Source organism: Trifolium pratense, linkage group LG4 (assembly GCF_020283565.1).
Source record: "Trifolium pratense cultivar HEN17-A07 linkage group LG4, ARS_RC_1.1, whole genome shotgun sequence".
NCBI lineage: Eukaryota > Viridiplantae > Streptophyta > Magnoliopsida > Fabales > Fabaceae > Trifolium > Trifolium pratense.
Genome location: NC_060062.1, coordinates 44,220,159 through 44,232,378, shown reverse-complemented (window position 1 = coordinate 44,232,378; position 12,220 = coordinate 44,220,159). Strand labels below are relative to the sequence as shown.

Sequence of the window (12,220 nt, the reverse complement as noted above, 5' to 3'; positions counted from 1 at the left end):
TTACACAAAAAATAATCATGAGTTACACACAATTTTTATTTACATTTGTTTGACAGTCCAATTAGGTGATATTGAATGGTCGAATTGATAAAATTTAAAATCTCCAGTCAAAATTGCTAGTTTAATTTTAGCAAACCTCGTGACTCTTTCATTAAAACTAGGTTTTCGATAAGACTGTTATTACAATTGGTCTATAAATTCGGAGTCTGATCGTCAACATTTTTATTTTCATTTGTTTGTAAGTCTAATTAGGTGATATTGACGGTCGGATTGATAAAATTAAAAATCTACAATCAAGATAGCAAACTTCATGGCCCTTTCGTTAAAACAAGGTTTCTGATGAGACTGTCATTACAATTGGTCTACAATTCATTGTCTGACTGTCAAAAAATTTATTCTCATTTGTTTGTGAGTCCAAATAGGTGATATTGAACGGTCGAATTAATAAAATTTGTAATCTTCGATCAAAATCGGTAATAGTCAAACTTCACGACTCTTTCATAAAGACTATGTCTCCAATGAGACTGTTATTATAATCGGTCTATACATTCGGAGTTTGATTATCAAAATTTTGATTCTCATTTGTTTGTCAGTCTAATTATGTGATATTGAATGATTGAATTGATAAAATTCGAAATGTTTAAATATGAAAACAGTCATGCAATTATACCTTGTTTTAATTTTGGTCCCTTTAAAAATAGTTTGATTTAGTCCCTGTAAAAAAAAGTGATATTTTGTTTTTCTGAAAAATGAAAAATGTAATTTTTAATTTAAAAGTTAAATGAAAATTACATGTAAATATCCACATCATCAAATAATCTTAATCCTAATCCTAATCAGCATAATCATCAACAATTTGGTAGGTCACCAAATAATCCACCTTAAGGACATTTTTAAAATTTTTGAGATTTTGCGAGGACTAAAGTAAAAAAAAAACTTATTTTAAACGGACCAAAATCAAAACAAGTCATAATTGAGGGGATTGTTTTCATATTTAAGTCAATTTGAAATCTCCAGTCAAAACCGGTAGTTTTAGTCAAATTTCACAGTCCTTTTATAAAAAAATAGGTATCCAATGAGACTCAATCGATCTATACCCAAACAATTTATACCGTGTGAGAGTGCAATGTGTTATTTTTAAACTCAATTAAATAAAAATAATTTAGAATTTATTTTATTATTATTATTATTTTATTAATAATAATTAAAAAAGGTAAATGAAAAACGTGAAAAGAGGGGTAAAAAGGTATATTTTAGCATGGTATGTATTACTTTTTATACGGACAAGGAAGTTGGGTATAAATAGCAAACATTATTATATTTTCATTATAACCGGTACAAAAAGGTGTCGACTGACACCTGTCCTGCAAAAACTTTTTGTGCACTGTACACAAATTATCCAATTTGTGCATGCTAAACGGCACCTAAAACAAATGATATGTTTTTTAGGACCTTAGTTTTTTTTACCACCCCAACAATAGAAACAAAGTTGCTAAAAGCCAAAAAAATATGTGACCAAAAAAAGAAGGTAAAAGAGATAAGTTGACCCCAAAAAACGGGTAAAAGAGGGAGGGGGGCCGGGGTCCCAAATGAAGTGGGCAGTGGGTGATATAATCTTAATCTTGAAAGCTTTGCTTAGTAGAGGACACCTACCCTAATGATCATTATAGTGCCTTCAAAAAATTTCAAAACATTCTCAATTGGTAGGGCCTCATTATTAGTCTTGTCATTTTAGTGGGACAATTTGAACTAATTTTATTTTGAGTAATTGTTTTTTTAGTTTAATCATATTTCATTGTAATTTTTTTTGTAATTTTTTTTAATAAGTAAAAGATGGAATTAGTAAGGAGTGTAGTACGATGGATACTCAAATCCTTAAAATTACAAAAAGACACCTTTAAATGCTACTAAGAATTTGTCAAAAAAAATGCTACTAAGGAACATTAAAGGATTATTAAACTAATAAAAAAACGAAATTACAACAATGACCTGCTCTACTTAAAAATCAATACCAAGATGTGAGAAAAAAACATCAATATTAATTACCAAGATGTAACAACAAATCATAACAAGATTTTACCATAAAAGCTCCAACGAAGTCTGGGACCCATCTCCATCCATCACAACTTGTCAGATTCAAAGTAAACTTTGTCAGCAATTCCTTTAAATCGGATAGTTCCAGTTCTTCTGTATTTGTTAATTATTCACTATACAAATATTTTGCATCATGCAAGATACAGTTGAATGTTTGTGTAAACAAAATATTATTAATGCATTATAATCGAATTCCTCATTTTTTCCCTCCCCAACTACTGGGGATATACTCTTATATGATTATGACCATTGAACTATAATTTTTTTTTAAGGCTACAAATTTCTATTTGTAATTAGGTAAATTGAAGACTCACGTTGGTTAAATTGAAAGGAAACACGAGAAAAACAAAACATAGGAAAAAGAAAAGGAACAAAAAAAAAAGTTTGTAAGATCTAGTTCAACTAAAAATATTGATATTGTTAGACTGTAAATCTTCGTTTAAATTCAATTTTGAAATCTTACAGTTGTGTGTGTGTGTGTGAATTTCAGTGTTACTTGTCATTTGTGTATGACTAAAAAGAGAGAAATAAATAGATAATTTGATCTTGAATTTATAATCATTGTTCATTTTAGTCCTAAATATTTTTTAAGCAACATAATAATTTGTTCTACATTAGTTAATTTCATCTCTCTAATAATTTCAAGCCGTTAAACGATAATGTTCCCGTCTACGTGAGTTTCAAATCACCTTTCTATAAGGACTTCAATTATAACTGTGTTGGACTATATGATATCAATATCGCTTTAGACCGAGTCACATAAGGCTATTATTATATGGCGGACCATTGCATAGACAACCCTAGAAGCACACTAAAATGAGTCCACGTGACCATTCCTAACCGTTGGTTGGATTTACGGTTTCTCTGGTAACACTTATTCAATAGAAGGTTTTAGGCTCTCAAAATCTAAATCCTACTCCTATAAATTGTAACTCATTGTCTAGGAGCGGATCCTCTCCAGTGAAATTATCACTGGAGAGTGTGCAGTGTTAATCTTTATCTTTAATCATGTTAGACTAATTGAATGCAGTGATAGATCAATGTCCAAAATTGCACCACAGAAACTTTACACTTAGGCATGACAATAAAATTCATACCTGTGGGTACCCACCCAAACCATACCCGTTTTGACGGGAAATACCCGAGTTGACTGGGTTCGGGTTTGGGTTTTTCCCGATTTCAAAAGATGGGTTTGGGGCGGGTAATGGGTACATTGATACCCACCCCGAACCCGCCCCGCTTATACTAAAAATTAGATTTTACCTCTTTTAAATTAGAAACGCTTAAACAATATCTTAAATTAGGTTCATATATTTATTTTTTATTTTAATTTGAGTATTTTTTTTTATTTTTTTTTTTTTCATAAAAAAAGTTGATGGTTTATAAGTACCACCAACTTATTTACAAAGAAAATACTATAATTGCTGCTGCCAAGGATCGAACCCCTGACCAACAGCCTACACCCGCTCAGTCAGCAAGTGCCAAACAAACCATTTTCTCTAAAAAAATTTCTTTATTTAAAAAAATATTGTTGAGGAAAAATAATTTTGGACATTTAACTTTTTTTTAATAAAAAAATACTAAAATATAATCTAAATTCATGTGGAAAGAGGCGTAATGGAATACCCGAAACCCGATGGGGATACCCGATCCCCGTTGGGTATGAGTTTGGGGTTATCATTTTTATCCCCGCTCGAATTTGGGATGGGTTTGGGAAAACCCGAACTTTATGGGTTTGAGTTTGGGGAGGGCAAAACCCGTCCCCGTCCCGCCCCATTGCCATGCCTATTTACACTACAGATGATCTGTTCCTCATTGTCTATGCCAAGGTACGCACAACTCTAACCTTATTTCTATCACTCACAACACTTACTTATATTCATATAAGTATTTGTAGGCACACCGCCACCTCCAAAGTCCATCGAGGCACCGATCAATGGTACACTCACAACGACCCACGCTATAAAATTCAACATCAAATCTATAAATCCAAATTTATCATAAACATGATACAAATTGCAATATACTTACTCGAGTAATGATATATGTAACGAATCATCCATTTAACGAATTCTAAGAATGCTTACATTTCTTGATAGTAGTGGTGGATCAAAACATCAATTCCCCTTTTTAAGGAAATCAGGGGTGGTTTTGTGTAATAGTTGTTGAATATGTTGTTGTGTTGTTGGAGTTTGTTTGAAGTCCCACATTGCTTAGGTTCCCGGGCGGTTAAGTGTATAAATATGTGAGGGCAATCTCACCCCTTGAGCTAGCTTTTGGGATGAGATCCAAGCATATTTAACAATAATTATATTTCTTATCAACTTCGCGTTTTTCGTTTTCGTGCTAAACATCATTTTCCATACTTACTCCCATGTCTACCAAATTATAACAAGGAAAATGCTAAACAGTGCCCCCGAGCACTGTTTAAGGAACCAAATATAGTAATATCATATTGAAGTTTGTGCAGTCAACGCATCGAAAGTTTAAAAAGTGTTATTTTCAATTTTAAAATTTCCTTTTTTGGTTTCTTTAACCAGTGTCCCGGGGGCACCGGTTAGCATGACCCTTATAACAATTGGCTAAAAATATAAAACTTACACATATTTCCAGTATAATATTTTTAACATCTAATAAATTACCTTTTAAAGAGGAACATAAATATCAAAACCGCGTTTAAGATTTTTCTAATGAGCTTTATTACAAGACATTAACTGATCACAAAACACTGCCACCCTATCTTGTCAGAATTATGCTAATCCTTTTGCTTGTTGTTTGTTTCTTTGGCCAATCCTTAGTTTTATTATGTGAGTTTTCAATAGTTGATTTTGCACTATCATTATTCAATTGTTATAAACAATTGGAATTCCAATTGAGTACGACCTATGAAGCACGGACACAGACACAGACATCGGACACGACACGGACACTGACACGTCGACACTGATAAAAATTTGAAAAAATAACATAATTTAGTGTAATTATAAATGTCGGTATCGGACACGAATACCGACACTGACACGCTTAATCCGAGGAATGTCAGTGCTTCCTAAAGTACGACTCTTCATTTCTAAAATTTGGTGATAAAAAGTTATTGCTTAAATGAAAAGTGATTTTAGACAAAAGCTTGATATAGATATATCATATATGTACGGATTGAAAAATTGGATTGAAAGAAACCTTCCTTCCTAAGTTATCATTGATAGAGAAAAAATACAAAATGAAATCAATTGTCTTATATTCGAAATCGAAGATATTTTATCCTTTGAACTCTTTTCAGAAGGTCTATAATCTCTGGTCCAAATGCAAATGGTATAAAAACGTGTTGATTGTTAGAGCATACTTCTTATATTTGTCCATTTTACTTGAAACATCTTTAAGGGTTGTCCGTTCTACAATAAAATCCTCAATTCTCAATCCCACAAGTGGAGAAATTCGAGTTAACACGACACAAACATGTTTTTCTCCTACTCATTCATGTACTAGAACATCTCTCGGGTGAAGTGTCAATCTCCCTTATCGTGGATTGTCATTAAATTTTTGAATTAAACAACAATGTTTGTTTTTAATTTAGTAGTATTATAATATTTAAATTATTTAATACATTTTTTAAAAATTATTGAAACATAATATTAAATTTGGGTACATCAGATATCAACTCCACTAGATCAAGATGGTTGTTGCTCGTGAAGGTTTGTTTAATCATTAGTTACTAACCATTATGATTGGCATAAATAAATTTTGGAATATAAGGACTCTAAAGAAGAATAAAACAGCATGTACAGTTGATGAAGATAATAAACTACTAATAAAGAATCAATCCCTAGACACGTCGTTGTATGATTGGGCGTTTGTAGTTTTTGGAATGGAGACAACACTGTCAGATTAACATTTTCTATTCTAATTTAACAATAATTTTATCTTCATAATTTATAAATAAAAATTATATTACACCTTTGATAAAAAAAATATATTACACCGTCCGATTTTACATATAAATAAAAATTAATGTATTTTTTAAAATTTTGGATTAAATATGTAAATTTGTTTGACCCCACTATACTTTTATTTATATATTGGAACAAGAGTAGTAGTATATAATTTTTTAATTTTTTTGTGATATTGTTAAGCAAGGTATCAGACTCAAGTCATGTGAATAAAAAAAATGATTGGGAGAAAAGATCTCATGATCAACCAAATTCACGTCGAGATAATTCATGGACAAAATTGTAGTGCGTATTTTGCACCCTGCTTACAATTATTTATTTTTACTCATTGTAATTACGATCTTTTAATCTCAATAAAAATATGCTCCGAGGTATACTCACGGCTTAGGATTTTTGGGTCCGCTATAAGAACAATCATTGATTTGAGGGCATGACATCCAATTCTTTTTTATTAGGGGCACAGTTAGACCACCTTTAAAACTGATGACTCCAAAAATCAAACTTAGACTATGATGAAATTTTTTAAAAATAAAAAATATAAAAAATAAAAAATAATATGATACTTTTTAGTCCTAAATATAAAAAAAGTTCAATCACAAAATTTAATATATTTAATTCAAATTTTAAACCAAATAAATTAACTTTTTTTTTTATCAAACTTACCCTTATATTTAAAACTAAAGGAGTAATAATATAAGTATAATGTACAACTGTTCTTAGCAGAGCACTACTTATAAAGCATCTTTCTTATTATTAAATCACACACTAATCTTTCAATCCAATAATAATACACTCTTTCAATATGATAAAGTTTAAGATTGCAACCCTCATATCTTTTGTTAAACCCAAAACACTGGATTTTTCCTAACAACTCCTTAGAAAAAGATTAGTGTAATATATTATTAAATGTATCTTTCCAAACCTGAAGTCCACTACAAACCCCTTTTCCTACTCACAAGTTATATTAATAAAAGTTGGTAAGATCATAATATATAAAGTCCCATGCAAGGTTCATTGAGCCTAGTCACAATCTCACCACTGCCAACCTGGGATTCTTTTCATGCTAACATATTTATTAGTTTAATTAATTAAGAATTTGTGTTTTGTTTATTTAAATAGAGTGGTTCTAACTTATAAGTTATACTAACACTAACCTCTAGGCTCTAGCTTCAACTTTTTGTAATGTAATTATATTATATATACTGAATTTTTTTTTTTAAACAAATTGGACAAACAACTAATAAAATATTGTTTTTAAAAATACTTGTACAAAATATTTATGTGATAATAAATATATAATTAAATATCTATGTAATTAAATTTATTTTATATTTTGTAGTGTGAAAAAAATTATTAAAGAAAAAGAAACACAAGAAATGTAATTGTCAAAAAAAGTTCAATAGAAAATGTACTAGTAATAATTTCTAATTAGACTTTTGCGACAAAAAGGAGACCCTACTATTAATACAGCTGGTTACAACACAAATTAAATGATAATCATACATCATTATCAACCAGATTATGTAAGATAATTTCTACTTAGACCATTTTTTGTGATTAGTGACATTAACGAGATTTTATTGAAGACCCACAAAAATTCTTAGTGGATTTGATGTGATGTACGAATTATTAAAAGTATACAACAGTAAAAAAAAAATGTAGAAGGATAATGAAAGCAAAGGTTGATATTTTTTCTTCTTCTTTAATTAGTACTATATTTTACATTGGTGCCATATAAATAATAATTTGCACCATAGAATACAATCGGTCCTAAGATTTTACATTGAATAATAATTGTAAAATAGGGAGAAAAAATTGCCCAGAAGATTAGAAACTGAAATAATATAAAGGGAAAAAATAAAATTAAAAAAGAAAAATGGCTAACTTAAAAGACTAAAAATGTTCTACTGAATAGACCTAATTAATAATGGCTTAATAATAATAATAATAATCCATGATGGGGTTGTTGGAATTAAATCTTTGGTTGTGTACAGCAGTTTTCTTATTCCTCTGGGCATCAATTCAGGCATAATGAAAGGTGATTAGAGCTCAATTTTCATTTGTGTTGCTTGATTTGAACCTGCATTGGACCAAAAAAATAAATTTTTATTATGGTCAAATTTCTTGTGCCTAATGAAAATGATATTTTCTTATAAAAAAAAAATAAAAATGAAAATGATATTTTATTAACATGTCAATAATTAATTTGTGACTTTTTTTTTTTTTGCTTTATTATTACCGTTGAAAGTTGGGGAGTGTATTGGTGTTGTCCTGTTTGAAGTTTGGCCAAATCCCATTTGAACAATTGTGTTTAAGTCCTCCTCAGAGAATGTTAATGGATACTGAAAATCATTAGAAAAGCAAAAAGTTAATTATAAAAAGTTTAAAACACTAGTGAAATAGTGTACTACCTTTATATAATAACATCATTAATTAATTTAGTAGTGAATGATCATTAACTTTTTTTATTTTATTTTTGATACAATTCTTCTTCTTCGGTTATCATCTGCCGCAACGTAATTACAGAGACTAAATTTTTCTAATTAACTAAGATCTATTTAAGATATTGACTTTAAGTGTTTATCTACACGCACAAATCAAATATCAAACACAAAAACAAATAATTAAGAGATTTAAGTATTTACGATACTTTTTATGTCACACTATGTTGATTCTTAAAATAGTAGGATTGAAATAAGCTATACTATAATGTCATGAACTAAATTAATGATTTTTTTTTTGGCATTAGGCCTCTGATTTCTAAAAGAAGGGATCCTGATAATTCAGATTTCGGCTACTTTTAACTTATATAGAAAGTTGAAAATTTTTGTTACCTGAGAGGCACCTTCATTAAATCCATTTAGGGAAGGTAGATTTATGCACAAAGAAGAGTCCAATGGGTCCACTGAGCAGTGTGTCCCATTTGTAGTAGCAATAGTTTGGTTTTGCTGAGGTTGTTGCCCATAAAAGGATGGTGATGAGGAATCTAATTGGAATATTGAGTTTTGCAAAGAATTATTTGATTGAAATATCTGAAATAATAAATAAAAAATTAGGGAAAAAAAATAAACAAATTTTATTGAAAAAGTAAAGCATTGTCTGAGCCTTGAAACTTACATCTTTTGATAGAACAAGACTTTCAATACTTAAATCCATCCTTGTGTTAACAGAAGACAATTTCATAGACAAAAACTGAAAAAAGAGCATAACTTAATGAGCAAGAAAACAAAAATAATCATATTTCATAATTGAGATGCTTATTGGTGAAGAGTTGTTTACCTCAACTTGACGTTGCAATGACTGAACATAGTTTATAATTTCATCAAGCATAAGTGCTTTTCCAGTAACCTATAAGGAATAATAAAAAATTCATAGGTATAGCAAAATTAGTAAAAAGTACAAATTTTAGTAGTAGCATGAAATTATACAATCTGTTTCTATTTTTGTATTCTGATTTAGTAACTTTTAATTCTACATACCTTATTGCAACCTGGTACAAGATCTTGGAGAAGCTTCATCCTCTCGCTTATTTTCTCCCTCCGAACCTATTTATAAGCAAATTCATATAAGGTTAACTCAACATGAAGTTAATACGTGTTCGTAATGTTTTAAATTAGAGTCTGCGACTGCTATTGACTACTTAGCCCCACAATATCAAAGCTTTGTGGGTAGAATTCAGATTCTCTACTGGCGATTGATTAAACATATTCACACGGTCAACACATTGATAGACGTCATTGGATTGAATTAAACGGTTCAATTTATTTTTGTTGATTTGTCCGCGTTAGATTTTGTTTTGTGGACGCTCCTAAATTATAAACTCAGTGTTTTAGACATTTTTAAGACAAATCAAAATTTAGACTGTCTGATCTCGATCTAACGTTCAGTGATATATGGTAAAAAACAGTAATTCTTTCTTACACGTTCTGCAAGACTATGACTGTCAGTAGCTTGACCTCTTCTTGCTCTGACATGAATGTAATCTTTTTGAGGTTCAGGAGCTTTTGAATTACTCTTATTCTGTTTCTCTTCCCCTGCATCATTTTTACCTTCTTTGGACTCTTCCTCCATATTCATGCCACCATTTTCATTTCTTTCACCTTCATTTGACTTGCTTTTCTTTGCATTTGAATCTTCACCACTACCTTCAACACCCTAAAGTGAAAAAAAAAACTATGAAATTAGAAAACTCCCAAATTTTAAGAAGTTTGACTTCCAAAAACAAGTGAATATTCATTTTAATCTCTAAAAAAACGGAAAAAAAAAACCGGATTCTTTCTGAGAAAAATTAAAACAACTTTTAACCGTCGAAAAAAAATAGAAATGACTTAGTCCCTATCAGAATAAAGTAGGGACTAAAATTTGTTTTATTTTTATCAGAGACTAAATTGGTTTCGCAGTTTGTCTCGGTGACTAAAATGAGTCTACACTCTTAAAAAATAGCATCTTTAATGCTTTACCTTGGTAGTAGGATTGGTAAAGTTTGAAGCTTTTCCTTTGGAAGAAGAAGCTTTTCTTTTCCTTGAATTCATATCAAGTGAAGCTTTAACACCCATTTCACCATTTGGTGTATTTTGCTCAGAAATTGTAGATTCCTCTTGTGAATTAGTCACTTCAATTCTCTCATTTTCTTGTTGCAATGGAGAATTCTTGTTCTCTTTGTAACCCATTTGAGATCCAAAGTTTTTCAGTGAAGGACTACTTGAAACTCTTGGTAGTAAATTAACAGATCTTTGAGGTAAATCAACATTGTTCATCATCACATGTTGATTACTTCTTTCATTGAAACTTTTGCTACCAAAGCATGAAAATTTTGCAGCCCTTTGAACAAAACCAGGATCAGCTGAAAATTCAGGAACAGATGAGTTCATCATTGGTACAATGTTGTTGTTGAGATTAGAATGTTGTGAGATCTCACCAAAAGTACCTAATTTTCCTAGTAATTCTCTCATCACAAAATTTTCATTGGAAATTTTGTTGGGATTTTGTGGTGATGATGATGTAGCTGCAGGGGAAGAGACAATTGAACTAAGTGCTGAATCAAAGTTAAGGTTTTGGTCTGTTGACTTATTGTCCCAATTTGGGTTGAAAAAACAATCTTGGGTTTGGTCAATTGAACAATTCAATGATGTTTGTTGAATTTCCATGGTTGAGGAAATTGTTTGCCATGTTGGCATTGAAGAATGAGGTGAAGGTTCAAAACCAACATTCATAAAAAATTGGTTTTCCATAATGGAATGAATAATTTTTTAGATCAAGGATTATGATGAATTATGAGAGAAACAAAATGAACTTAATATTAATTTTTTTGAGCTAGTTATTTTTTTTGGTTGATGAGTCTTTTTTATGTACCTTAAACTAGAAGCAAGATTGATATGATTTGTGAATTACATTAGAAAATTAAAAAGAAAGAGATTTTAGTATCAATGTGGCAAAGAGAGAAAATATTTGGGGTTGGATTGAAGTTGAGGCTTGAAAGGAAAGACTCTTGAGGAAAAGAGAGAAAAGGGAAAGGGAGGGAAGGAAAAAGATTAGGCCATGATGGGGTTAAATAGATCCAAAGGACAAATAGAAATTCTGGGTTAACTATTTTTTTATAATTTTATTATTACTAAAGTGACTTTGGGACTTTATTAAAGGATGTGATACAGGTAAATTATAAATATAGAACAGTTGTTATTCAAAGTACATTGTTCCTAAGAATATATAATATATACTGAGTATTATAAAAAAAAGTATTTAATAAAATAAGCTAAAATAGAGTACTGCCGTAGAATAGTTTTATACAGACATCTAATGAGTATTTTGTGTTCCGCTAAATTATGAAAATATTTTAAAATTAGTTGCAAGACATGACATAGTGGAAGATTAATAACTTTTTTTTTTGTTACAGAAGATTAATAACTTCTTATCGGATAATAGTATAAAATTTTTTTATACTGTTAATGCATGCTCATTAAACTCATAAAATAATATGGTTGGAAAAATATGCTCCATTAAATATGCTGTTACATTTTTTGAAAAGATTAGTAATCATAAAGTTAATAGATAGTACTTTACACCAATTACACAATTACAACAATAATAACATTTTGCATAAAAAAATTAAAATAATAATACTATATTTCCGTTTAGACGAATAAATAGACTCACACAACCTAATAAACATATGACGTGTC

The 12,220-nt window shown here is 29.9% G+C and overlaps 1 protein-coding gene across 1 annotated transcript; it reads right to left on the bottom strand.

Moving 5' to 3' along the window:
• Positions 1-7,711: 7,711 nt before the first annotated feature.
• LOC123923868 (transcription factor bHLH62-like) lies at positions 7,712-11,719 on the bottom strand. The gene is made up of 8 exons (XM_045976611.1): positions 10,502-11,719; positions 9,963-10,196; positions 9,521-9,586; positions 9,321-9,389; positions 9,159-9,233; positions 8,876-9,073; positions 8,281-8,383; positions 7,712-8,121 (listed from the first exon to the last, which is right to left on the bottom strand). The coding sequence occupies exons 1-8, from the start codon at positions 11,270-11,272 to the stop codon at positions 8,084-8,086; spliced, it is 1,554 nt and encodes a 517-aa protein (XP_045832567.1). The 5' UTR covers positions 11,273-11,719; the 3' UTR covers positions 7,712-8,083.
• Positions 11,720-12,220: the final 501 nt, after the last annotated feature.